This window comes from Symphodus melops, assembly GCF_947650265.1.
Source record: "Symphodus melops genome assembly, chromosome: 11".
NCBI classification, from domain to species: domain Eukaryota; kingdom Metazoa; phylum Chordata; class Actinopteri; order Labriformes; family Labridae; genus Symphodus; species Symphodus melops.
The window spans coordinates 399,729-427,723 of NC_136701.1; the positions used below are offsets into that span (position 1 = coordinate 399,729).

A 27,995-nucleotide genomic window follows, 5' to 3' on the forward strand; every position below is an offset into this window, starting at 1 on the left:
CAAGGAAACTGTTTTGAGGACTCCTCTTCTTATGGGGCGTTGGTTTGGTAGGTGTGCTTGTTGAAGCAACTTCCTCCTCATCCAGAGAGTCAAAAGAAGAATCCCCAGTCTCTTCTACTTGTGTGGGCTGATAATCAGGATCCTCTGTACAGTCATCATCATCACTTAGATCAGCATCAGAGTCTTGAGGATTTTCTGGTATAAGGGCCAGAAAGGGGCGTGGCCTAGCACCATAAAGTGTTTTCACATCCATCTACTATTTGCAAAAAAGAAAGTGAAATACCATCATGATGAAATCACATTAAATCAACAGTAATAGTGTTTTAATTTCACAGATGTGTTTTTATTTTACAATAAATGTAAATGTACCGTCTTACAACTAAAGGACAACTGAACCATTTGGTCAAGCATGTTTTTAGACAACTTTCTAAAGTTATCTCATCATATATAATGATATTATATCAAAATGTATCATATGAACACCAATTAATGATCAGAAGTTTTATTATTTTTAGCAAATAGTCCATTTTAAATACATTTGCTTTGCTTCACTACCTTTACCATAAAGCGCCAAATGAACCGTTTGGTCGAGCACTTTTTGCTAAAATGATTTGACCCTTTTTCGTCTTTCTTTTTATCATTCAAGTTACACAGTTCTGTTCAGGAACTCCTCATGCATGATAATATGTCAGAAAACATGAGATTACATTTGAAAATTACGGCAAAAAGAGGCTTCATGTCAGGAGTGGTTTTGCTCTGGCTGACTTCCTCTGCATGCTATTCCAAAACGCAGTGACATCTAGTGGACCTTTTTAGTATAACGCACCTCAACAACTGGGAGAGATGGCTGAAACAGGTGGAATTAAGTAAAACATGTTTTTCAGTAAGATATAGTGAGTCAAAATGTGCTCTAGCATATGATCGACCAGAACGTTAAAGGGTTGAATACAGTGAAGAGATCGTTGAACTGGACCTCACAGAGATCTGCTGCCTCAGCTTTAAACAACAGATTACACAGAATATGAATAACAGACACTGAATACAACATCCTGACTGAGTGTTGTACGAAGGTCCAGGAGCAGCTGGTTGGTTGGAGGACCTCAGTGCTCAGGATGGAGTCACATGTTAACATCAACCCTGCAGCGAACAGGAAGCCTGTTATTAAACTGTGTATTCATTAAAGGGAAGTCTGCAACATGTGGGAGTGAATGATGTCAGACAGCACGAGGAGCTCTGAGGCTTTTTAATATTCAATCACTCCAAACGTCACATCCAGGAGTTTCCCTCCTCAGAAACACGTCAGACCCATCTGTGTCCGTGAAGGTTCAACCAAACTGTCTACTGACTGACCGATTATTTATTTAGCTTCTGACTTTAGTTCCCCCCCCCCCCCTTTAAGAAAAGAGAGGTGAAGAAGTCCGCCTCTGCAAGAGCGAAGACTTTCTTCTTGTAAATTTACGACTTTCAAACTGAAATCTCAGATTGATTCTCCCCATAACGTGGTCCAGATCCTCCTTAAAACAGAGACACAGTCAGGTGGGACAAATGAAGAACTAAGAGAAAATAATTCATGAATTGTGTCTTTTTATTTTTTATTTTTTTTTAAAAGGCAGCTTATTGTGTAAAAGAGCAGAAATATAAAAAGAGTGATGTTGGAATGGATTAGATGGTTGAATTCTGCCTCCAGACGAGTCTCCTTCTTTGTGGCCTTTAGGATCCTCATGATGTGGACTTTGACCTTGTGGATGCCCACAGTCTGATCCTGCACACAGACAGAACCACATCAAGAGTTCAGGACACAAAACAAGCAGATCTGAGACGCACTGTTAAAAACGTTTCCCGTTCCAATGAGAGCTCTCCTCTGTAACCTCAGCTCAGAGCTGTTAAATGAACTCACCTCGGTTTTCTGTTTTCACCTCAGACTGTTCACAAAGGGGCTCAGCAGGTTCTGGACTGTAGGGTCTCTTCTTGGTAAATATTCCATCGCCTCATTCATGACAGAAATGGACTCTTCCAGCCCGTAGCGCTCGATGATTATTCCTGGCATCAGCTCTCTGGGCTCAGTCTTCTTACTTCCGGGGATTTTTTCCAAATCTTCCATTAACTTGAGGTACTCTGCCTGGTCCAGGTCCTCCAAGATGGAGTTCAGGGCTTTTCTCCAGACTCTCTCACGATTAGCTGCCATCTCTGACACACAAAGAGACTTTAATGAGAGATGACTGAAACGTGAGAATAATAAAGAGTAAATAATGGTTTCACATCAGGGATCTGGTCAGACTGGGCTGGACTGGGATAAGGTGCGGCGGGACGATGAATGTGTGTCACATGTCAGGACAAACAGAGACTTCAGGGTTATTTCACAGGAGAGGAGCCCACCGTCCCTCACACACCTCCCCATCAGTGTGTGTGTGTGTGTGTGTGTGTGTGTGTGTGTGTGTGTGTGTGTGTGTGTGTGTGTGGTAACCATAGTAACGGGGTTGTAGACAGTCAGATGCTGGAGAAAGACAAACTAAATATGTTATTAGTGTTTGTCTTTCTGGAGGACAGAATCAGTAGAGTTCATACTGGGAGCAAAACAACAACAAATAAACAAATAATAACACTAATAATAATAAAAACTCTTTCACAAACACGATATTACAACTTTACCACCTCACAGCAAAACAAGAGTTCACTTTAACTAATGAAACAGTTATTATAAGAAGCAGCTTGTAACACGTGATGACGTAAAGACGTTCATGTGTTTTACCACAGAAGGAAACATCTGTTCAGTGTCAGTATAAATTAACCCTTAAAACACGTCGTCGGCCTGAATCCTTCTGTGCTAACTCAGCGGTAGCCAGCCCTGGCCCTCGAGGGCTCCTATCCTGCATGTTTTAGACGTCTCCCTCTTCCAACACACCTGATTCAAATGATTCTCTCATCATCAAGTTCTGCAGAAGCCTGATCACGATCCTGATCACTTGAATGAGGTGTGTTGGAAGAGGGAGACGTCTAAAACATGCAGGACAGTAGCCCTCGAGGGCCAGGGCTGGCTACCGCTGTGCTAGCTGCTTCCTGGTTTGGACTCGGACTCACGTGAACTCGAGTACAGCTGAATGCTGTCCAAGGTTCGGTTCGTGTCACCCTGATCCACTAAACCGGACTCTGGAGTTAAAAATACTCGGATCCGGGTCCTCTGGGTAAAACTTACTTTCTTCTCTTTTTCACTTCTCTCCTTCACTTCCTTCTCGTGCTGCTGCTCCGAGCTCTGCAGGATGACTCAGGGGCGTGGTTTCAACCTGACGCAACATCTGGCTGTCGTCATGTCTATAACATGACTTCTTACATTAACATGAATACAGTGAAGAGATCGTTGAACTGGACCTCACAGAGATCTGCTGCCTCAGCTTTAAACAACAGATTACACAGAATATGAATAACAGACACTGAATACAACATCCTGACTGAGTGTTGTACGAAGGTCCAGGAGCAGCTGGTTGGTTGGAGGACCTCAGTGCTCAGGATGGAGTCACATGTTAACATCAACCCTGCAGCGAACAGGAAGCCTGTTATTAAACTGTGTATTCATTAAAGGGAAGTCTGCAACATGTGGGAGTGAATGATGTCAGACAGCACGAGGAGCTCTGAGGCTTTTTAATATTCAATCACTCCAAACGTCACATCCAGGAGTTTCCCTCCTCAGAAACACGTCAGACCCATCTGTGTCCGTGAAGGTTCAACCAAACTGTCTACTGACAGACTGACCGATTATTTATTTAGCTTCTGACTTTAGTTCCCCCCCCCCCCCTTTAAGAAAAGAGAGGTGAAGAAGTCCGCCTCTGCAAGAACGAAGACTTTCTTCTTGTAAATTTACGACTTTCAAACTGAAATCTCAGATTGATTCTCCCCATAACGTGGTCCAGATCCTCCTTAAAACAGAGACACAGTCAGGTGGGACAAATGAAGAACTAAGAGAAAATAATTCATGAATTGTGTCTTTTTATTTATATATTTTTTTAAAGGCAGCTTATTGTGTAAAAGAGCAGAAATATAATAAGTGATGTTGGATTTCATCTGACGTTCAGACGCCACAGCGTGTGCACTCGTTGAATTCTGCCTCCAGACGAGTCTCCTTCTTTGTGGCCTTTAGGATCCTCATGATGTGGACTTTGACCTTGTGGATGCCCACAGTCTGATCCTGCACACAGACAGAACCACATCAAGAGTTCAGGACACAAAACAAGCAGATCTGAGACACACTGTTAAAAACGTTTCCCGTTCCAATGAGAGCTCTTGTAGTTTCTCACGTCCTCCTCCTTTGACGATGATGATGATGTGTAGATGATGAAGAAATATCCGCTGACACTGACTTGCATGTAATATAAGACATTTATTTACAAAGACAAGAAACAGCATCAGTCCAGGTGAGTCATGTTACCTGGGAGAGTCACCTGTGATCCCTCCTGAACAAAGACAGACTCCAGTATTTATACAGGTCCAAAGAACATCAGGACATTTAGGACTTTATTTAGGCTTTGATCCTTCAGGTGTGCATCTCCTACAGTCCTGCACCCCCTGTGCTTCGTCAGGACATGTGACTTCAAAGGTCACACAGGTCACCATGAGGTGACTTCTTCTCTCCCCCAATGTATCCTCAGAGTCTGTTCTCACTTCAATACTAAACTGTTTATCTTTCTCACTCTTTAAAGAGCATATTGCAGGTTATGTTGTCAGATAAGGGCTGTAGAATAAGAACATCAATGTTCTGTATGTTCTTCAACACATAAGTGCTCTAATCTAATTTAGAGGAGAACGTGGCTGTTTTTAGCGTCGCTGTTTAGAACTCGCTTTTTTTTCAACAACGCGTCACATGACGTAACGTAAGGGAGTCGTGTTCTGTCACTCTGCTTTGATGGGCTTTATGCGTCCGTGTATGAATGAATGAAAGAAGCCTTTATTGCCCCTGGGGGAACTTGTCTTGCACCGAGAGCATGAAACACACAACAGTCTAAAACATGATTAAAGAGGTGTGATGATACGTGGTAGTGAGTGAGAACAGAGGCCTCCCTGTAATTTGTAATTTGCGCGGTGCACATTCGGGTGCAAAGTGTAAGTGGCTGATTATTCATAGTGTGTTTTGGTGAATTATTCCCACAACTTCAGAAACGATGAACAGACATGTTGAATATTTCGGCATCAGACACAAAAGCGTTTCCTTATTAATGATTTAAATCTCTGGCTGTTTAACATCAAATATTATATATTATATAATATTATATATTATATAATATTATATAATATTATTATATAATATTATATACGCAGCGTTTAATGATTTGATCTGCTGGAATCCTCTGTTATATTCTCTAGTGTCTGACAGTCTGTATTAATATATGTAGTCATACGATTTATTATAAATCCAACTCTGTTACAAGAGAGTGTGTGTGTGTGTGTGTGTGTTTGTGTGTGTGTGTGTGTGTGTCTGTGTGTGTGTGTGTGTGTGTGTGTGTGTGTGTGTGCGTGTGTGTGTGTCTGTGTGTGTGTGTGTGTGTGTGTGTGTGTGTCTGTGTGTGTCTGTGTGTGTGTGTGTGTGTGTCTGTGTGTGCGTGTGTGTCTGTGTGTGTGTGTGTCTGTGTGTGTGTGTCTGTGTGTGTGTGTGTGTGTGTGTGTGTCTGTGTGTGTGTGTGTGTGTGTGTGTGTGTGTGTCTGTGTGTGTGTGTGTGTGTGTCTGTGTGTGTGTGTGTGTGTGTGTGTGTGTGTCTGTGTGTGTGTGTGTGTGTGTGTGTGTGTGTGCGTGTGTGTGTGTCTGTGTGTGTGTGTGTCTGTGTGTGTGTGTGTGTCTGTGTGTGTGTGTGTGTGTGTGTGTGTGTGTGTTGTCGGTCCTCTATCACATTAAAAGTAGCCTGCTCCGGGTCTCCTCCCACCACAGCTTCTCATCCTGCCTGTTTCTGCTCTCTATCACATCTAACAGGTTCACAATAATAAGCCAGCACACCATTATATGTAAAGGAATACATTAGAGCTGCAGCTATCGAATATTTTAGTAATCGAGTATTCTATCGAATATCCCGTCGATTAATCGAGTAATCTAATAAATCATACTTTTGCTTAATTAAGGTTTAACTCGTCTCGGGTCGTCCCTACAAACCTGCTTCTTTGCAGTTACCATGGAAACGCCTGCTTGTTACAGCCAACCACCTCTGCTCTACAGCTGCTGATGACACTCACCATATTACTGACAGGGTCCCAAATAAACTTTCTGATTCACTGGTCAAGGCGGCAGGTAAATTAAAAATACAGGCCAAACACGTTTTAATGGCTGAAATAACAAATAGTGTTTTGTGTAGCCTACACATCTGTTACAGTACATTTAATAGAGAAAGCATTATGTTCTGTTGAATCAATCACAGAATCAATCATTATGTCAGATCAGGAAATTGAGAAACTTTAAATATATATTTGCTAAATTATTATTCCACAAACAAGTTCTGTCTTGATTTAGCTTTGAAGACATCAGACATTTAATATAATCAGCCTGTATATTGTTATAAGTGTATCTCTGTCTGCTCCTGCAGCGCGCTCACAGACTACAGAGACCATAGACATGTCTATGACAGAGACTGTGAGAGGACGCTGCTATCGTTACGTTAGCTGAGACTACAGAGACCAGAGACGTGTCTATGACAGAGACTGTGTGAGGACGCTGCTATCGTTACGTTAGCTGAGACTACAGAGACCAGAGACGTGTCTATGACAGAGACTGTGTGAGGACGCTGCTATCGTTACGTTAGCTGAGACTACAGAGACCATAGACGTGTCTATGACAGAGACTGAGTGAGGACGCTGCTATCGTTACGTTAGCTGAGACTACAGAGACCATAGACGTGTCTATGACAGAGACTGTGTGAGGACGCTGCTATCGTTACGTTAGCTGAGACTACAGAGACCAGAGACGTGTCTATGACAGAGACTGTGTGAGGACGCTGCTATCGTTACGTTAGCTGAGACTACAGAGACCATAGACGTGTCTATGACAGAGACTGAGTGAGGACGCTGCTATCGTTACGTTAGCTGAGACTACAGAGACCATAGACGTGTCTATGACACAGACTGTGAGAGGACGCTGCTATCGTTACGTTAGCTGAGACTACAGAGACCAGAGACGTGTCTATGACAGAGACTGTGAGAGGACGCTGCTATCGTTACGTTAGCTGAGACTACAGAGACCATAGACGTGTCTATGACAGAGACTGTGAGAGGACGCTGCTATCGTTACGTTAGCTGAGACTACAGAGACCATAGACGTGTCTATGACAGAGACCGTGAGAGGACGCTGCTATCGTTATGTTAGCTGAGACTACAGAGACCATAGACGTGTCTATGACAGAGACCGTGAGAGGACGCTGCTATCGTTACGTTAGCTGAGACTACAGAGACCATAGACGTGTCTATGACAGAGACCGTGAGAGGACGCTGCTATCGTTATGTTAGCTGAGACTACAGAGACCATAGACGTGTCTATGACAGAGACCGTGAGAGGACGCTGCTATCGTTATGTTAGCTGAGACTACAGAGACCATAGACGTGTCTATGACAGAGACTGTGAGAGGACGTTGCTATCGTTACGTTAGCTGAGACTACAGAGACCACAGACGTGTCTATGACAGAGACTGTGAGAGGACGCTGCTATCGTTACGTTAGCTGAGACTACAGAGGCCATAGACGCGTCTATGACAGAGACTGTGAGAGGACGTTGCTATCGTTATGTTAGCTGAGACTACAGAGACCATAGACGTGTCTATGACAGAGACTGTGAGAGGACGCTGCTATCGTTACGTTAGCTGAGACTACAGAGACCATAGACGCGTCTATGACAGAGACTGTGAGAGGACGCTGCTATCGTTACGTTAGCTGAGACTACAGAGACCATAGACGCGTCTATGACAGAGACTGTGAGAGGACGTTGCTATCGTTACGTTAGCTGAGACTACAGAGACCATAGACGCGTCTATGACAGAGACTGTGAGAGGACGTTGCTATCGTTATGTTAGCTGAGACTACAGAGACCATAGACGCGTCTATGACAGAGACTGTGAGAGGACGTTGCTATCGTTACGTTAGCTGAGACTACAGAGACCATAGACGCGTCTATGACAGAGACTGTGAGAGGACGCTGCTATCGTTACGTTAGCTGAGACTACAGAGACCATAGACGTGTCTATGACAGAGACTGTGAGAGGACGCTGCTATCGTTACGTTAGCTGCAAACACGGAGAGAGTGAACGGAGAAAAGCCGACTGTTTGACCGGATCACGTGTTCCCGACTGGGTCGTATGGATCACGGATCAACTGTGTGCTGACTAAAAGTTAAAAGGGGCACGCGGCGCTCGCGTGTGCGTGTGTGTGTTAGCGCTGAAGTGTCTGTGTGTCAGAGAGAGGAGCAGGTAGCTGCAGCTACATTAAACGTGTTTTATACTCATACCAAAGTTTTGATGACGCAAAAAAAAACTTAACGAAGCTTCGAGGCAGCGAAAATTCCTCGATGAATTTTTGTAATCGAATTATTCGAGTTATTCGAGGAATCGTTTCAGCTCTAGAATACGTTTTCTTCCTCTTTATTGACGGGAGTGACACTCAGATCCATGATTTTCCATGTTAAACAGACGGGGATTCAAGGTTCAGGGTTGTTTATTTGTCAAATATGCTCCATGTTAAACATACAGCACAGGAGAGGGAGGGGCCGCGGTGCAGGCAGTATATGCGAAGGCGGAAGTGACTTATTAATTTCTGAATTTCTTTTTCTTTGTTAACATATTTTCCTGTGATTGGTTCAGTTTTGTCTTTAACCTGCGATATGCTCTTTAAGGAATGACCCCAAATAGACCCCTTCATTGTCTCTGATGTTAAGAACACCATTTGTTTTAACATTAATTCACATATTACAGCAGCACACTTACACTTCACATACTTATTCATATTACATGGTGATAGACTCACCTCAGTTTTCTGTTTTCACCTCAGACTGTTCACAAAGGGGCTCAGAAGGTCCTGGACTTTAGGATCTCTTCTTGGTAAATATTCCATCGCCTCATTCATGACAGAAATGGAGTCTTCCAGCCCGTAGTGCTCGATGATTATTCCTGCCATTTTCTCTCTGGGCTCAGACTTCTTACTTTTGGGGATTTTTTTCAAATATTGCATTAACTTGAGGTACTCTTTCTGGTCCAGGTCCTCCAAGATGTCGGTCAGGGCTTCTTCCCAGGGTCTATCATGATTAGCTGCCATCTCTGACACACAAAGAGACTTTAATGAGAGCTGACTTTCCTCTCTGAGCCTTTATTGTAAACTGAACAAATAAACACATAATAACACTAATAATAATAAAAACTCTTTCACAAACACGATATTACAACTTTACCACCTCACAGCAAAACAAGAGTTCACTTTAACTAATGAAACAGTTATTATAAGAAGCAGCTTGTAACAGTTCAGTGTCAGTATAAATTAACCCTTAAACACGTCGTCGGTCTGAATCCTTCTGTGCTAACTCAGCGGTAGCCAGCCCTGGTGCTCGAGGGCCAGGGCTGGCTACCGCTGTGCTATCTGCTTCCTGGTTTGAACTCGAGTACAGCTGAATGCTGTCCAAGGTTCGGTTCGTGTTACCCTGATCCACTAAACCGGACTCTGGAGTCAAAAATACTCGGCTCCGGGTCCTCTGGGTAAAACTTACTTTCTTCTCTTTTTCACTTCACTTCCTTCTCGTGCTGCTGCTCGGGGCTCTGCAGGATGATGTCAGACAGGATGAGGGGCTCTGAAGCTTTTTAATATTCACTTCGTCACATCCAGGATTTCCCCTCCTCAGACCCATCTGTGTCCTGAAGGTTCAACCAAACTATCTGCTGACTGACCGATTATTTATTTACTTTCTGACTTTAGTTCACAAACTTCTGAACGTGTCTGAAACATGTGAAGTATCTTCACCAGGTTCAGGGATGATTAGGATGTTTGTTTCTGTATTATTACTGATCTGTAGCTTATTTAGGTTTTTATTACTTGAAATTGAAAACATATATAAACTATAAAAATAGATCTTATATTAGTGATTTAATGTTTTTGACATCTAACTTATAATAACTTATCATTTATTGATTGTTTGTTGAATTTCCCTCAGGATCAATAACGTCTCTGACTTATTTATTTTTTATGTTCATGTTTGTCTGATGTTACACGGTGAGAATAAACTTTAAGGTCGTGTCAGGACTTTAACCATCAGCCTCGCACGCTGGCGGCAGGAAGCTCCGCCTCCATCTCGTTTTCACACAGACGAAGACGCCGTCTTGGTTTCTCACACGGTTGACTTTATTGCAGCGGTTTATCACAACACGATCACAAACTGCCTGAACACGTTTCACATCCATCTCAGGAGGATTTTAAATCTGTCTCATGATAAACAACAAACAACAACAACAAACAACAACAACAACAACAACAAACAACAAACATCAAAAGGTTTCAACCTTAAAATAAATTATTCAGGAAGCGGCCGACATTTAAAACACTCTCCAGCTGCTGATTGGTCCGCTGTACAGGAAGTTGTGTGACAGGTAATGTGGGCAGGAAGTGACCTCCGGCGTCGGGTCCTTTATGTGACCATGTACTCCTGGCGTTTGTTCAGCCGCACCTGGCAGAGCGACACGGCGCCCACGGCCACGTAGATGGCGGCGGCGATGAAGCAGTTGATGCCGACCTGGTTGTAGAGACTGTAGATGTTCTGAGGAGGATTTTTACTGCAGAGAAGAAGAAGAAGAAGAAGAGATGAGTTCCTGACGGAGCGTGCACGCCAGGCAGACGGCAAAGAACGAGTGGCCACGCCACCGCCTGTAGAACACGCCGCAAAGACTCCACTCACGCTCTGCACATGCGTGAGGCGGCTGGAGTCTGACACCAGATTTTCACGCCACTCGTATTATGGCGCTGCCGTCGTCAGCCCTCGGAGGACGATGAATAGACTAAGGACGCACTAACAGGTGAAAGCACGGGTTCTACAGCGGCGGGCTCGGGGGCTCGGGGGGGGGGGGTTCCTCAAACCTGGAGATATATGAAACTTCAGAACAGCCAATCAGAGCGATTTGCTCACAGACTCTGATTCAACATGTCGAAAAAGGGCGACAGGGCCGGAGACACCGTAAGAACTATGGACCGCTCCCCGACGATCTCTCTACAGCCCCGTTTCCACCCAGCGGTCCGGTACGGATCGGTACGGATTGGTTTGATTAAGCCGGATCCTGTTTGTGTTTCCACAGCCACCTGTGCCCTATTTGGTAGGCGGCGTGTCAGCTGGATGACGATAGCCGCTATGTAAATAGCGTCATATGATAGCAGCTAACCGCTAACAGCTAACCGCTAACAGCTAACTAATAAATTCAACAAAAGAGAAAAACGCTACACAAACAAAACATCATCTTCATCTCCTCTGTCACTGTCATGTGACTCTTTATTACAAGAACTCAATCCAGCTTTGTTTCAGAGAAGGCTGCGTGCCCGTAACACAGGAAGTGACCATTCTTTCACCCAATCAGCACACTGCAGTGTTTAGCTCCACCTTTTCAGGTCGGCTCCACATTCTTGGCTCCCCGACAGAAGGGTCCCAAAAAGTGGGACGGTACAGATCGGTTATTTGGGAATCTTTCCCGGGATCAGTCGATGGAAACGCCACAAAATGCACGCTGTACCGAGACGAACCGAGCCGGACCACTCGGTGGAAACGGGGCTTTAAGACGACGACCTCTTCAGTGGTCAGAGACGGATCACAACCAGCATGCTACTAGTTAGCATGCTAAGAAACTGCTTAACGTTGTAATAATAAATATTGTGACCTCCAGTAAGCGGCGTGCACTCAGAGCCGCAGCAGAAAGACTTCAGAGACGGCGTTCTTCGTGATCCCCGATATCGCTAACCGGAGCTTCAGGTTTCGTGGCGCCCGTTTACTCAAACCCTCCTCTGTACTGCGAGCGATAAATCCATTTGATCAAGTTTTGGATGATTTTAAACGTGTTCACATGAACATGGATCATTACGGTAAAAAGCGTCCGGCGAGCTGCCGTCATGTGTTGAACGATGACGTCATGCTAGCTGTGATCCAAACACTCACTCTCCACGGATGTCCTCCTCGGTGAACGGGACGTCCTCGATCAGCACGGCCGACTTGGCGCTGAAGAAGATTCCCAGCATGGCCTGTGAGAACAGAGAGGCTCCATCATCATCATCATCATCTTCATCATCACCATCATCATCATCATCGTCCCTCAGATTTCACTCCTCATGTTTCTGTTGTCTTTTACAGAAGTGTCATTTTTTCTGGAGGACTCAACGATCTACCACGCAGACGTTTTTAACTTATTTACAGATATCTATTCGATCATTTCTGACGTGTCCGTTTCCTCCGAAGGCTCAGGTCAGAATAAGTGATACCACCCGCTGTTTGGGTGTTCACACCTGAGCACGCTGAAGAAGGTCGAGTATTTCACACACGGCGTTATCATCAAAACGTTGTCAGAATGCAGAATTTAAAAAAGAAATAAAACAAACATTTGCAGTGATTAATCGCGGCCTAAGACAGGAGATGAATGATCCTTCCTGTCTGTGACTAACTCGGCTCTCGTTGGAAAATCTTACTTCCTAAAAAATCACGAGGACAAAAATAAAAAGCACGAGTCCTTTTTTAATCGACAAGTTGCCAATATATTTTCACAATCCAGTTTTAGGTAATTTAAACCAACAAAAAGCACATTTTTAAAGTCTATAAATGTTACTTGTGTTGCCATGGTTTCCAAACAGGTTTCAATTCATCAGGCTGTTAAATCCACTCTCCACTCCCCTGGACACTGTTTACATGATTCTATATTTTTATATTTCAAATGTTTAATAATCCTTTCTACGTTACTAGTTTACTGGACCCTGGTCACTTTACACTGTTTACACTATTCTTATCTATATTTCATATTTTGACACTCAAATAACTCCTTTTTATTTTTTACACTATATTCTATTTGACATTTCACTGAATAACCACGTGACTAATACAAATCTTGAATCAAAAATCCATCGATCTAAAATAGAAGTATCGCGATATTTAGCAGTAACATTATAAAGCATATTGGTGAAGCTTGGCCTGTTTGGTCTCCGTCTAATTACTGAAACAGACTTTATGATTTCTGCAGAGGGCTCGTGAGCTCAAACACCTGTTCAAATAAAACAGCTCCAAAGAGAGAAAACGTTTTCTGTTTTTAAAACGGAACCGTGATCGCTTCATCTATCATCAAGACCCCAGGAAATAGCCGGCACCCAGGCGAATTTCTTACCAGCATTATGACCCCCCAGATGCTGATCACGATCCCGCACGCGGCCATCTTCGGCCCGCAGAACAGAAGCGACGGCATGTCGGTGTCCGCGGAGCGATCGATTAATCAGAACCTTTATTTGACTTTGATTCAGCAAACAGAGAAATGTGTCATCGAGAAGGACGACTGAGCCCGGCAGTCAGCTGATCCTCATCACTCGGGTTTACTCGGAAGAATTCGGTATCGGTCGTGACACGGAGGGCAACGACCAATGAAAGTGGCCAGAGTGACACGCCCCGCCTTTTCCTGTGAGACTGACCAATGGTGTTGAAGTCTAAATAGTGGCTAAGCCAATGAAAGCGGTGAAAGTGACATGCCCCGCCCTTTCCTGTGAGAATGACCAATGACGTCGAAGTCTCAAGTAGCGCAATATTTCTTTATCCCGTCGGTCTTTGTTGTCCAATATTTGTATCTATTTTTATTAAATATGTAACTATAATGTATTCCGCTTTAATTTAAAGTATTTGACTGGATGTTCATATCTTAAAGTTTGGTTTTTGTTTGATTCAAACATCACGCGCCTTCTATGGAAGCCCGCTAACGACACCGAGCTACAAGGAGCTAACTTCAGCTAGCAGCTAGCTTCGTGTGTTTTCGTTTTGTTGTTTTGATTAAAGGGTTAAAGATATACTGAAAAAAACTTACTACTTCACCGTGATGACGTCAGCTTCTGCAAAGGTAAGTTACCTGGGAAACAGGAGACTCACCTGTTAAAGAATCAGAGAGCAGAACCTCACCTTTATTTATCTTTAAACTGTTTTAAATGTTTATCTTTATTCTGTCCTAAATTTTAACATATTTTTCACTTCCTCACATTTCTCTCTCACTGATTCTGTTCTGTCTCTTATCAGTAATAATAATGAATATAAAGGATTATAAGAGCTGTGATGATCGGACTCTTATTGAAAACCAAAGTTAGTAAAAGATGAATAATCTGCAGGAGAGAGAAGAGGAGTGATGATCGCCCCTCACTTATGTTCTGCCCAGACTCTAGAGAGTGATAATATTCATCACGCCACGTCGTGGTGAATCTTCAGTGACCTTCCGATAAAAATCCCTTTCATTGTTTGTTTCCACCCTGAATGAACAAACACTGATAATGTTAAAATAAAAATAAGTTTAGAAAGATGTGACATCACACAGGGCGAGGTTTCTGTCCTCTCTTTGACCTCACGCTCTCTCTCTCTCTCCCTTCTCTACAGGTGGGCGAGATTTTCTCTGCAGCCGGAGCTGCTTTCACTAAACTGGGAGAGCTGACCATGCAGCTCCACCCGGTGTCTGACTCCAGCCCTGCAGGGTGAGACACACACACACACACACACACACACACACACACCAGGTGAGGAGAATATCCTGGTGACATTAAGAGTCTTCTCTGCTCTCTGAACCTCATTATTATTCTACTTCCTGTTTTCACGTCCTCTTCGCATTTTGTCGGAGAAAAAAAAAAAAGATCTCAAAATGAAAACAGTAAAAAGTAACGGAGCAGTGTCGGTCATACAGAGACCGCTGTCAACAGACTGTTGCCATAGAGACAGGAGGACGGACCTAGAGCCAGGGACACAGGGCCTGACAAGATAGTATGATCTTACTATAAGTGTGTGTGTGTGTGTGTGTGTGTCCTCAGAGCGAAGTGGACAGAGACAGAGATCGAGATGCTGCGTTTGGCGGTGCGTCGCTTTGGAGACGACCTGAACAACATCAGCACGGTGATCAAAGAGAGAACAGTGTACGTCCTCGTCTTCAGCTCCTTTTCTTTAGCGCCACGTGTCTCATCAGAGTCGGTCCTGAGCTGAAACGTGCGCTCACATATTCAACATCTCACTTTGTTGTTACTGAACATGTCGTAAAAACTGGACGCTTACGGGGTCGACTTTTTATTGGCTAGGATCAGTTGCTAAGCTCTTGGAATGAGCTCAGGATTTTGTTAGCTTTGCCCAGGCTAGCTGTTTCCAGTCATTATGCTAAGCTAAGCTAACGTCTCTGTTTCCCGCCCGCAGCGCTCAGATAAAGAGCACGGTGAAGAGGAAGCTGTACGAGGACAGCCGAGTCCCCATCTCTGAGTCGCCCAAGAAGACGGTCAAGAAAACCGCCATCTCCATGGCAACGGCTCCACCTCCAGCCGCCCCGGCCATGATCGCCGTGCCGACCTCGCAGGTGGTGGCGTCCGGCATGCAGAGCAGCCCCTCCATGGCCCCGCCCATAAAGAAACAGAAGACGGCGGACGTGACGCTGAGCGCGCTGAACGACTCGGACGTGAACAGCGACCTGGTGGACATCGAGGGACTCGGAGACGGATCGAACAGCAAGAAGCTCAACTTCGACCAAGGTCAGTGCGACCTCGCTTCGCAACGAGACGCACGAGCGCCCATACATCGTGTTCGTCCAATCGATTCGAGTCGTCCATCTTCCCGTGAGGAAGGCTGTTTGTTTTCTCCTGACTGACTCTGTGAAACGCTCAGAAGTCACTCAAACATTTTAGGGTCAAAGGTCAAACTGAGTAACTTTAAATACTTTGAGTAAACTTTGTGTTTTGACTGAATATAAATGTTCTTTTCCACAGAGAGCCTGAACCTCGACTCCAGCCTCATCATGAACTCCAGTGACCTCCCGCTGCTCTCCCGCTGACCTCTGACCTCTCCACATCACGTCACCACAACATGTTTATTCTTTTAAACCCGTCTGTCCATCATTTAGAATTCTTTCCGTTTTTAGTTGAATCAGATTAAAAGAGTCCGGAGTCACATTTTAGATGTTTTAAAGACTCGTCGAGCTTCAGCTTTGTTTTTCTTTGTGAGGAAGAATCATGTTTGATCAGAGACAAACTACACTGACTGTGGAGCTGCAGACCAACACGAGGACTCGGACTCGACGGTTCTCTGATCGACCCGGCGTCAGCACTCGATCAGTGACGATCTGAATCAGCCGCTCGGTGATCGAAGTTTAACGTCCCGTGTTTCTGATGCTTTGTGATCATGATCGGACCTGCAGAGGTCGGATTTGTTTTATCGTCCAGTGAGAGTAAAAAAAACAAACCCTTCATGTTGTCTTCTTTTATTGAAAGGTTTCTTTTATGGACACGTGACGGTGGACAGAGAGAGGGAGAGGGCGAGAGAGAGAGAGAGAGAGAGAGGGGGAGAGAGAGAGAGCAAGAGAGAGAGAGAGAGAGAGTGGGGTTAGAGGTCGGACTCGAACCCAGGCCGCCACCTTTAAGGACTAAGACTTCTGTACATGGGGGGGGAACTCATGCCCCCCCGTGTATTTGTTTTTTAAACTTAAACCAAGACGAACCCGGAGCCAGAGTGCTCCGAGACCAAGACCATGAATATCAGTGCGGGCGGCGTCCGTCGCGTAGACGGTAACACGGGGAAGTTCACGGCTGTAACCGGGAGATAAAACTCAAACCGATGACTCGACATCTTTCAGAAGGAAGCGATCGGAGCGGGTCTGGAGTTTAAGTCTTCAGCGGCCTCAGAACAGTTTAATATGAAGGCTTCAGTTTGCTGCCCTCCGGTGGCAGAAAGCAAAAACTACACAACAGTTTTGTCTTTAAGGTCGTCGATCCTGATTAAAGAATCTGATAACTTTTCACTGAAGCTGAAACAGGAAACGATGATTTCACAATAAAACAAAGATGAATTATTTAAAGGCTAAATGAAGTCATCGATGCTTCTGTTGGTTAATAAACTTTTATTCACATTTTTAAAACCGTTAAGTTGAAAAAGAACAAAAATATTAAGCCATGAAATCTTTTCTGATCGTTTGACCTTCAAATTAATCGGCTGGTTTTCGTCTCCTAAATATTTATTTTACATTTATTTTAAGAACTTTTACATTTTACCGTCGTCGTTTTTTTGGGTCCAAATACCGAAAACTTCTCATGTAATAAGTTTATATTGTGAACGTAAAATAGTTTTTCTTTGCTCGACTGAGACACCAAACACTTTGATTCTGGTTGTTTGAAGTTGTCATCATGGTCTCTTTTTGTTTCCATATTTATATATAAAGAACTTTTATTTCAATAGGCCTTTAAAAACCACCTGATCAACACCGAAGAAAGAAAGAAGGGACTAAATATTCAGAAGGTTGCAGCTCCTCCTGAAGGACGAGGCTCCTCCCACTGAGACCTCCTGAGGGGTGGAGATATAATAAAGCGTGAGCAGCAGACGGCGCCGCCGCCGCGCGAACACGCTGACCTTCAGTTTGTGCTCCGAGCAGAAGGAAAGAAGACGCTCGTGTTTCTGATACAGGTTTTCTTTTATTGATCGTTTTCATAAACAATGATATATTTAAAGATGAACAGACTAAAAACTAAAACGTCTTTTTCTTTTTACAGCTGTGAGGGAATGAACGCTCGAATATAGACTTTTTATTTTACACTTGCATAAAAATACATCATCTCATTTCTTTAATGTCGAGAATTTGTCCAAAAGAAAGAAAGAAAATAAAGTATTTACAGTCTGAGAATACTCGAGTGAATGTCTGTGCTTTTAGTTCCCTTTTTTTAAACTCTAGCAGCCCTTTATTTTGAAAAGTCAAAAGTCACTCTGGAAAAACGTTAAACTTTTATCATCAGCACGTCGGACGCCAAACTGACCCCGAGAAAAGTCTGCTGGTTTCTAAATTACAACCATGACGCAGAGAATAAACGCTCGAACGCCACGTCAATGTCCCGTCACCCTCACTGACGAATCAGAACGAAGAAGGGACGGAACAACGACAATGGCCGAGGTCGTTTTGAATCAAAGCAAAAAAAACAACTTAAAAGCGGGGGCGTGGCCAAAGGGGAGGCGTGGAACTACGGGTCACGGTGAGGGTCAGTTTCAGCGCTGATGAACCTTGAGCGTTGTTCCGGAGTGATTCTTCGCTTTAATACTGAAAAACCTTCGAGTGGTTCCTCGCTACGTTTCCTAACAGAGAGACTGAACTCACAAACCGAACGATCAAAGATCTCTGACATCATCTGGAGAAAATACAACGCTAAATAAAACAAAAACAGGACGTGAAGAAAGCTTAAACAACGTGATGCATAAACATGACTGTCGTACGTGAACGGAGAAAGCGCTTTAACGTAACGAATACTTTAACGTAAAGTGAGGAAAGCTTAAACGTGGCGTGAATTAAAGAAAAAGCTGTAACGTGATTTACAGGGATGCGTGCCGACTGGATGTTCCTCCATCTTTAACTCTGACCCCCGTGGGAACATCGGGCCGACCCCGCGTAAACACCGTTTTAGCTAACGTGAAGCGAAGAAAGCTGAATCGTAACGTGACGTCTGAAACAAACATATTTGTCTGGAAAAGACAAAAAACAAAGGTCTCAAAAAATATATAAAGAATAAATTTAAATATCTTAATATTTTGTGATCAGAGATTTTTCAGAATTTTAAACTTTGAAATGATTTTAAATTGTAACAAATAAAACATCGATACCAGTTTGATACCTGGGCAACAAAATCAGATATCCCAACATCACGCCATTTCTTGTTTTTATTAACGTCTGCACCTTTAAAATGGAAACGTTGCCAATCAATTCGTGCCACGTCGACAGCGTGCAGGAGAACAGATTTATGTTCCTTTCAGTTATCGATGTTTTAAAACATGGTATCAAAGAATCAATCATTTTGACCTTAAAAGGGAATAAAACAAAACCACGATAAAAAGCTTCGTACGACGCAGCTGCTGGAGCATCTGTGTTTAAAAAAGTTAATTTGCATTTCGCTTAAGATTTTTTTTTTTGGCTTAAAAACATTTCTTTGAAGCAGAAGATTTGTGCAAAGCGATCACGTTTAAATCAAGCTACATTAAAAAAAAGTCTTCTCTTCATATTTGAAACAGCTTGTGATGCGAGTGTGCAAAGTTCAACATGATTACATCAAAACAAAAATAGTCTTAAAGCAACAGTTTGTACGGATGATTGATTTGGCAGCGTGTCGTTGCTACCGGCGAGGAGTCTATCCTGTTCCTGATTTAAAATGATTCAAAAATAAAATGCTGATTTAAAGGTCACATATGATGCTAAATCATCTTCTCCATGTCTCTCTATGATGAGACAAGTCCATCCTCTCCGTCTCCTGCCTGCTCAAACAGGCCGTTTGGAGATGTTCCCTTCATGACATCACAAAGGGCAGTAGCCCCTCCCCTTCATGACATCACAAAGGGCAGTAGCCCCTCCCCTTCATGACATCACAAAGGGCAGTAGCCCCTCCCCCAGGTGGGTGACACTCCCACAGCTAGGTGTTTGTTCTGCCCTCTGAGTCTGCCTTCTCACCGTAAACGATAGGACATGGAGCCAGAAAGCAGCGAGTACACCCGAGCCCTTCCAGAGAGGGGGCGTGGCCAGACACAGCTCATTTACATATTTAAAGCTACAGACACAGAAACAGCCTGTTCTGAGCAGGGCTGAAATAGAGGGGTTTATAGACATGATCAAATACAGGATCAGAGTGGATTTACAACAACACACTTCACACACATGATGAAGAGGAGCGAGGACACTGATTTCACCTGAAGAAGAGGAGGAGGAGGTCATGTGACCTTTAGAGCTAAATTCTTTGCAGCAACTTAAAAGAATTTATCTGAAATGTTTCTTAAGAACAGGATAGACTCACAGAGACGGTAACAAGTCAAAAAATAAAGCAAGAAAAACAAAAAAAGCAGCTAAATTTAACAGCACTTTCTTACATGATATGTTTTCATGATCATGTAAAAGAAAAAGTTTAAAGTGATCTAAATAGAAATGTGCAAAGTCATGATAGAAAAAAAAAAAAAAAAGAAATTAAGTCAAATCTGTCAGAGCGAGATTTGGAAACATTTTGAAGAAGTCAGGTTTGTTTGTGCAGCGACCCACGCTCACTCGGATGTTTCTGCTTTGAAAGAGAGGGGGCAGTAAAGATATAAAAACAGCTTATTATAGACTATGTACAAACATATCTGACAGGTGTGTCAGCTGTGAGACAAGAACAGGTCAAACTTCCTGTTGATGAATCTGATAGGATGAAAAAATAAAAACAGCCTGACCAACGCTCCTCTGAAATATGGCGGCATGTTTAGGCACGATGATGAGTGAACATACAAAACTGTACAATACTGTGCAAGTGCAAAAGTTGGAAGCAGAACTGCATCTCATTTAAGATCCACGCACACACACACGCACACACAAACACACACACAATCAATCGTCCCCTCTGACGGAACAGCGACGGCTACAAGTATCTGTGATCGGTGCTGAATCTTGCTGATCAGTTTCCTTTCGAGCTAACTGGGGAGAGGGGTCAAAGAGCCTCCGAGGGGATGAGAGCTGTTTGGTACCAGATACTTTCTGGTGGCACCGGATTGTTTCAGGTAAGTACTTGATCCGAATACGGTCGTTGGGCAGCAGGGAGTCATTATCGTTTCTACAGGACGCTCTGGTTTGATTCAGCACGCTACATTTATTGGCGTTCCCATCATCACAAGTTGGTAAATAGTACCAATAAAACCGAGCCGTACATTCCTACGCCTGCGACCCTTCTGTTGGCGTGCCACTTGTACCGATCCGACTCTACAGGGCGGACTAAGACACACTCTGTTGATTGGTCAAAAGATTTGTCACTTCCTGTGTGACGGCGGTGATAAAAGCCAAGCACAAAACGCACAATGTTTAAATGTCCTGTGTCTCCTTTGATGTCAGCGTGTAGCTCCGCCCACATGGACGACCTCCACCGTGGCGTCGATATAAATGTACAAAGAGGGGACGACGGCTGAGCTTAGCTGCTGCATTAAGAAGTCTGAAAACGACTTCTGAGTGTCTGATAGTTTTTTACTAAAGTCCAGTTTCCACCCAGCGGTCCGGTCCGGTCCGGTCCAGATCAGTACAGTTTGGTTCGGTAAATCCTGATCCTGTTTGTGTTTCCAGAGCCAACCGTGTCGTTGGTAGGCGGCGTGTAAACCAGATGCCGATAGCCGCGTCAGATACGTAATAATGTCACATGATAGCAGCTAACCGCTAACAGCTAACCCGCTAATATATTCAAAGGAGAAAAACGCGAAACAAACAAAACCAACGAAGAAGACGTCCAGCAGTCTCTTCTGTCATGTGACTCTTTATTACTAAACTCATCCAGCTGTGTTTCAGAACGCCGTGAGGAGAAATACAGGCGTAAACAATCAGCTGTTTTGAGTTTTGTTCGCCGCTGTCACACAGGAAGTGAAGATTCTTTGGACCAATCAACAGCCTGCAGTGTTTAGCTCCACCTTTCAGGGTCGCTCCCCAACAGAAGGGTCCAAAAAAGTAGGACGGTACGGGTCGGTGATTTGTGAATCTTGGTCACTGTGTGCTAGTTTGAATCCAGTAGGGAAGGTTTTTGTTTGCTACATGAGTATCGGATAATAGCTGTGTAACAGTGTGCACGTCGAGGGTGTTTCAGGTGAGAGACAGTTTCTGAGTATCGCTGTGTGCTAGCATTCTAGCGCACGCCGGACACTTCGTGGAGGTCGTCTTCTTGGCGAGCGTGGACTGTTTGTGGAGCTCCAGGGGAGCGGCGGATACATTCCTCTGTTTTCTGTCAGGTTGGATGTTTTCTTGTGAGCAGAAGTTAATTGACGAGCGTCAGTATCTTTGTGCTTGGCGTCGTAATCACAGGACGAGCTAAAGCAAGGCAACTCTGTCGCGCTCATATGGGTCTGTTCTGATAAATGTTTGGATCCTGATGTGGAATATAAATGTCCATACGTCCCATCAAGTGACTGACAGTATGGGATTATTGCCCGGGGGGCCTCAGGTCACCGCTGGTCTGTGAAATATGAAGAATCAAACCAACTCTGACTAATCAGGTGAGCTTTCAGGTGAACTGCTCAGCAGAACAATCCCAACTGATTTCTGGAGGACCGGGCGGCTGATTTCAAGTAAAAAAGAAAAAAGATTGAAGACGCTCAAAGAGACAAACGGAGACGAAAGACGAAGCTAAAATGTTAAAGGAGGGCAGAGCGTGGCGACTTCCTGCAATCAAACCCTGCAGGCTGAAGACAAGCGAGCACGTATGAGCTGCTCCGACTGTCAATATTCACATATAGATACATTATTAACAAAATACACTTCAGTTTGTCCACTGGGAGACGGTTATTAAACCAGTCTCTCAAGCTGGTAGGACACCAAACATCCAACAGAGGGACCGTCGCCAACAAACGTTTGACCAATAAGTAACGTCTGTAGCTTCAGTCAGGTGACGTCACAAACGTTGTTCACGGGCTAAACTTCAGGTTTCTATTCACGCCGGACAAAAGGTTCAAAGACAGATTTGGATTTGGGGACAGGGACTGTTTGTTTGGGCTCCTGCATATTAAATAAGTTGTGCTGTTGATAAAAGATGAAACTCATGATCTGTTCTGAATAAGTGCTAGTAGAGTCAGTAATCCCGGCGACTTCGCCTTCCAAATGTCTAAAATCTCATCAGATTGTTTCAACTTCTACCTGATGAAGATGTCGATACGTTTACAGGACAACATGAATGTTTCCTGAAGTTTCTTTGTTGTTAATCCTCGACGTGCCGACTGGATCGCTGAAGTCGCTCCAGAATTACCTGGAAGTCTTTCAGGATATGTTTAATCGAAACACTTCACTTCACGTTTCTTCATTTTCTGTTCCTACGTCTTGATTACAACTCAAGACCTGAGAACAGAGACGATCTGGAGCTCCAGAAAATGCATCGACTCATCGGACTTCAGCTGCAGCCCCGGATTTTAATCCACCTCTGAGCTGCATGTGCACTAACATGCACAGGGGGTTTGCTGTTTCTGTGCTGACTTGATTGACCTCTCCTGCTTCTGTACTAGCTTGGTCTGCAGAGAGGTTTGGAATCCGTCTTCAGTCCGGAGACACAACCAGCGCGTCCTCGGCTTCACAAGTCGTGATGTTGTCACGATGCTGATGGTGAATCCTCTGGAAACCTTTATTGGATTTACGGTTATTCTACGAGCCTCCAGTCAGATGATGGACTCACAACTCAAAGGCCACACCCTCTTTTGGGGGAGGGGCCACACATTTGACAATGCAGAGTCCTCCTTCTCCCCAATCCCAGTCCACCGCTGACTCTGAGGGTTTAAAACAAAGTAACGACGCAGTTGTCCAAATAACCAACAGAAAATGTAATATCAGAAACTTTGGGAGGGTTTGATTTCTGGAGAAACATCCGGAGAGCCAGATCAGAAACTTGACCAGGCAGTAAATCAAGTCAGAGGGCAAAAACCTTTCCTGTAACTCTTCAGTGGTCACAGGAAGAGGCGTGACTTACAGTGATGCTGGCGATTGATTGGAGCAGGAATAAGGTGCGATCGGTGTCGATGTTCTTCGTGGTTCTCTGGAGCTGATGCTGGTTGTCAGTCTGCACCCACAGTGACAGGGTCAGGACTCCGGACCAGGAGGATGAGGAGGGTTTAGTGTCCGGGGTGCTGGTGGGAGGTGAATGTGGTGAAGGCGGGGGGAGGAGAGAGAGACAGAGGGCTGGACTGAGGACTGACGCCCCCTGCAGGCGGAGATCCTGCCGCCGTCTGGGAAACACTGAGTGGAAACAAGGAGAGGCAGGAAAGTTTCCAGCAGAGTTTGATTACTGAGATCTGAAGCAAAACTTTCTGAGCTGATCAGATTTAGAAATTGTTCTTTCCTCTTGGTTTAAAGGTTTTAGCGTTTCGATACATCGATCACTAAAATGAAATGTGTCAATCTTGCACCGTGTCTTAACACATGAGCGTTTGATGTTGGCGTTGCATTACACACAATCTCATGCTAACTGTCCACGCTGTACCCATTAACTTAGGTCCAGAGTCCTGACAGACCATGCAAACAAACAACAGATGGAGTACGTCAGTTTCCCCTAGCAAACAGTAAGACGTTCGATGCTTTTATTTTGAAAGTGGACAAAGCGAAGCAAGGTGCTTTTATTTTGAAAGTGGACGAACCGAAGCAAGGTGCTTTTATTTTGAAAGTGGACGAACTGAAGTGTGATGCTTTATTTAGAAAGTGGATGAATTGAAGTGTAGTGCTTTTATTCTGAAAGTGGATGAATTGAAGTGTGGTGCTTTTATTCCGAAAGTGGATGAATTGAAGTGTGGTGCTTTTATTTTGAAAGTGGATGAATTGAAGTGTGGTGCTTTTATTTTGAAAGTGGATGAATTGAAGTGTGGTGCTTTTATTTTGAAAGTGGATGAATTGAAGTGTGGTGCTTTTATTCTGAAAGTGGATGAATTGAAGTATGGTGCTTTTATTTTGAAAGTGGATGAATTGAAGTGTGGTGCTTTGTACAGACGAGCGAGCTGAATAAAGTGTTTCTCCGTTGTTGACACAGGTCAAAGGTCAACATGTCAATCATGATGCGAATATTATTAATGCGCCACTTTCTACAACAAGCTAACGATCTCTCCTCTCTCATTCGTCGTCCGTCTACACGAGCGCCAGACGAGGCGTCGGGGTAGAAACAGTCGTAGCGTGTTGATCCTCACCTGACTGTGTAGCTGCTTCTGTTGGCGGGATCCGTTACCCCGGCAACAAAGAGCTTCTTAGGTGGTCCATCTGACTCCACCCCTCCTGTGGGAACATGAATGTATTAATAACACTCACATTACTTCAGAATGAGAGTGAATATAAACCAATGTGTCTCAAGTCAACGTTCAAACGCCGTTAACCTGACCACGGCGTGGCTGACCTTTCCTCTTGAGTGGCGTTAATGCAGGCCACCTCACGGTGGCGCTGACTGCCGGTCTGTGGACGCCAAAGAGGTTCGTAAAAAACACAGATCCAAACAGAAGCTGCTCCTAGACACAGAAAAAGGTGACGTTCGTACCTGAACCTCCGCGTGGGACTGGGGGAGGAGTTAGGCGTGACGCCGCTGTCCTGTGACTGAAACCACTGAAGAAGAAAAGAATGAAAAGTCTCTGAAAACTCGTCTGTGATACTTTGTGATGCCTCCGTCCATCTCTGCTCTGATTCAATGAGACAGGAGACGAATGAACACAACAAGCAAGGCGGGCTAATCCTACGGGCGCCAGACCAGCAGGGGGTCCTCCAGGCCGTGTTCATCCCCGTTATGTCTGCCGGCCTTTTTCTCTCCTACAGACGGTTCATTCGTCTCCGTTCTCCTGCAGAGTGCCGTCACATGGACGTTTCATACTTTCATAAAACATTCAAATAAATGTGTTGAAGTTTTCTCGAGGCGTGAACGAGGACGCCATCTTGTGATCTGTTCATACTGAACAGTTTCATCTGGATATAAAACTGTATTCAATCCTAATTAAGAGTAAAAGTTCTCTTTGTTCATCGCTCTCTGTGATTGGTGGATTGGATTGTTGTTAATACTGCATTACCCATGATCCTCTCCTCTGACACAAAGCTGGTGAGGAAATGTGTTAAATGACAGAAACAGCTTGGCAGGGAGAGTTCACTATGAGGTCAGGAGATGCTCACCACTGATGCGTGGTCGTGCCACTGACTGACCGGAGGAACTGGGATCAGACTGGAAGCACTGGGAGACGGAGAAGGAGAGGCAGTTAGATATTCTGGTTTCAAACTTCAAACAGCAGCACACTGAGTTTGTTTTGTACCTTATTCTGTGCAGACTCCCTCTGAGAGTCATCTCCATGTTCTCCTCCTGCACCAAACACAAACAGCTGTCAATCAACACTCACTTCCTGTCCCCGCTAAACCCCTCGCGTTACCTCGTTAGTCTGTGTCATTGTTTGATTACCATGGAGACGTGACACTCGTCTTACTTCACAGAGCGAAAACCTCCAAACTGACCAAATCATAGTGTCAGAAATTAGATTTCAATTTGAAGTGACCAATCAGAGAGCAGCATTTCTCTTCCTGTTTGTTCCAGTGTTACTTCTCGTGTCTGAAAGGCTGAAAATAACTTCTGTTCACAAACAGAGCCTGATACTCACCGGCCTCTTCTGGTCCAGTCTGTCTCCGGTCAGAGAGAAAGGAGAGAGAGGGACGAGCTGCAGGAGAGGAAGGCAAAGAAAGGATGGATGAGAGCGGGCAGACAGCTGACGTGTAATCAGTCAGCGTGATCCACCGACCTGTGAGGGGCAGCTGGGGTTAATGGACACACTGCTGCGTCTGTACCGAGCTGACATCACGGGACTGAACACCGCCATCCCATCACTGGCAGAGAGACAAGAAGGAAACGTGAGACATGAGCGAATTAGTGTGTATAATAAATAAAATACAGCGTCATCATTACACATTTATTTAACTTTTCGCTTTAAAAGTCAGTCTGAATCCATCTGTTGTAAATTAAGAAATAATTATCAATTAATCCACAAGCCATAATTCAATGACAAAATACGTATTTTAAGAGTTCACAACTCTCAACCTCAAACCACTCACTGCAAAGGAAGGCTTGATAAAACAGACTCAAATGTATTGAGTATTCCCATGTATCAGAAATATGCATAATTAAAGATAAGTAAATATTCATTGTAAATATGTATTATTTTAAATTTCATGAGGTGCATAAGGTTGGTAACAAAAATGTTGGTAAATAAGATTTTTTTTTTTTATGGGGTTCGGTGTTGCAGATTTGGTTGTAGTACCACTGACCTGACGCTGGTGATCATGGGGGCGCTGTTCGATCTGCGGAGTGCCCCGCCAGCTGCGCCTGCGCACTGGTCGACTTCCATCCGTTCCATACCTCAGTGCGAAGGCCCGTCGGAGGCAGTGCCGACTGCCGGCCTCCGACCTTCCGACGGCGGCGTCGGGCTCTACTCAAGCCCGGTAGAAGCCCGACCCGCAGGCCTCTCGAGGAGCCGACCGTGGAGCTGCTTAACCCGGACTCTGTCTTCTTTTATCGCATTTCCCTCACAGGAAAGACCCCGGTCCGTGTTTGACTGCGGGGGGGTAACGTCATTTATTCCCCGCGGATACGCTTCACTTGCTGCCGTTTCCAAATCAAATTTAACGTCTGCGTGAAAACGAGATTATAGAAATAAACCCCGCGAAAAAACACTCGAGATAAAGTTTTGTAAGGACATCCGGTTGAAAGTAACCCGGCTGTCCCGGCACTGCGGGGAAACTTTTAACTCGAGTCCGCGCAGGTGACGTGACTTTCGGATTAGCTGTTGAGCTAACTTGGGTTGCAGTGAAACCTCCAGCCAGAGATCGGAAAACCGCTAAGCAGCTGTCCGAAGAAGTCTCACCCGGGCCGGCCACACAGTCTTGACAGGAGCTGCTCACACGGTTCCCCCCTAAACGCCGATTAGACCCTAAAAAGAGTCCAAGAACCGCGGAAAATAAACAGTTTGAAAGATTTTTATAACAACATAGTCCTTCACCAAATAGAGGTAGTTTACCAACTGTGAAAACAGCGCCGCCGTCTGGCCACTGAGAGAACTGCAGCAAAGAGGCGCAACAGGACGACTGACAATAACATAAAGTTTATAATTAAAAACGTTTTAAATGTGTTTGTAAGAAGGAACTCATTTATTAATATATTTTATCTATGATTTTCTTATTTTTATATAACTTTCATCGATACAAAATGTAATTTTTATTTAAAAAATATTTAAATTTTGATAAAAGGAAAAAAGAACATGACATGAGCAAGCATTAATACATTTGCATATGGTTGGTATAGGAGATATA

General features: G+C 44.2%; 3 protein-coding genes and 3 long non-coding RNA genes across 6 annotated transcripts; 1 reads left to right on the top strand and 5 right to left on the bottom strand.

Annotated features, from left to right (window-relative positions):
* Window positions 1-1,564: 1,564 nt before the first annotated feature.
* On the bottom strand, window positions 1,565-3,292 carry LOC306832052. The gene is made up of 3 exons (XR_013780173.1): window positions 3,194-3,292; window positions 1,898-2,187; window positions 1,565-1,762 (listed from the first exon to the last, which is right to left on the bottom strand). It is a non-coding gene; the product is annotated as an uncharacterized lncRNA (long non-coding RNA).
* Window positions 3,293-4,010: 718 nt separating this feature from the next.
* On the bottom strand, window positions 4,011-9,768 carry LOC306831706. Its single transcript, XR_013780110.1, has 3 exons — window positions 9,713-9,768; window positions 8,980-9,269; window positions 4,011-4,180 (listed from the first exon to the last, which is right to left on the bottom strand). It is a non-coding gene; the product is annotated as an uncharacterized lncRNA (long non-coding RNA).
* Window positions 9,769-10,319: 551 nt separating this feature from the next.
* On the bottom strand, window positions 10,320-13,563 carry rnasekb (ribonuclease, RNase K b). The gene is made up of 3 exons (XM_079356581.1): window positions 13,344-13,563; window positions 12,134-12,216; window positions 10,320-10,769 (listed from the first exon to the last, which is right to left on the bottom strand). The coding sequence occupies exons 1-3, from the start codon at window positions 13,419-13,421 to the stop codon at window positions 10,625-10,627; spliced, it is 306 nt and encodes a 101-aa protein (XP_079212707.1). The 5' UTR covers window positions 13,422-13,563; the 3' UTR covers window positions 10,320-10,624.
* A 124-nt stretch (window positions 13,564-13,687) lies between these two features.
* bacc1 (BPTF associated chromatin complex component 1) lies at window positions 13,688-16,424 on the top strand. Its single transcript, XM_079356575.1, has 5 exons — window positions 13,688-14,060; window positions 14,585-14,679; window positions 15,010-15,111; window positions 15,383-15,711; window positions 15,946-16,424. Exons 1-5 carry the CDS (start codon window positions 14,040-14,042, stop codon window positions 16,008-16,010), a joined length of 612 nt encoding a protein of 203 aa, XP_079212701.1. The 5' UTR covers window positions 13,688-14,039; the 3' UTR covers window positions 16,011-16,424.
* On the bottom strand, window positions 13,966-14,577 carry LOC306832145. Its single transcript, XR_013780187.1, has 2 exons — window positions 14,355-14,577; window positions 13,966-14,089 (listed from the first exon to the last, which is right to left on the bottom strand). It is a non-coding gene; the product is annotated as an uncharacterized lncRNA (long non-coding RNA).
* Window positions 16,425-17,620: 1,196 nt separating the features above from the next.
* LOC306832134 (P2R1A-PPP2R2A-interacting phosphatase regulator 1) lies at window positions 17,621-27,886 on the bottom strand. The gene is made up of 10 exons (XM_079356574.1): window positions 27,551-27,886; window positions 26,955-27,315; window positions 26,432-26,516; window positions 26,294-26,350; window positions 25,955-26,001; window positions 25,818-25,875; window positions 25,198-25,262; window positions 25,060-25,115; window positions 24,857-24,941; window positions 17,621-23,918 (listed from the first exon to the last, which is right to left on the bottom strand). Exons 2-10 carry the CDS (start codon window positions 27,041-27,043, stop codon window positions 23,795-23,797), a joined length of 666 nt encoding a protein of 221 aa, XP_079212700.1. The 5' UTR covers window positions 27,044-27,315; window positions 27,551-27,886; the 3' UTR covers window positions 17,621-23,794.
* Window positions 27,887-27,995: the final 109 nt, after the last annotated feature.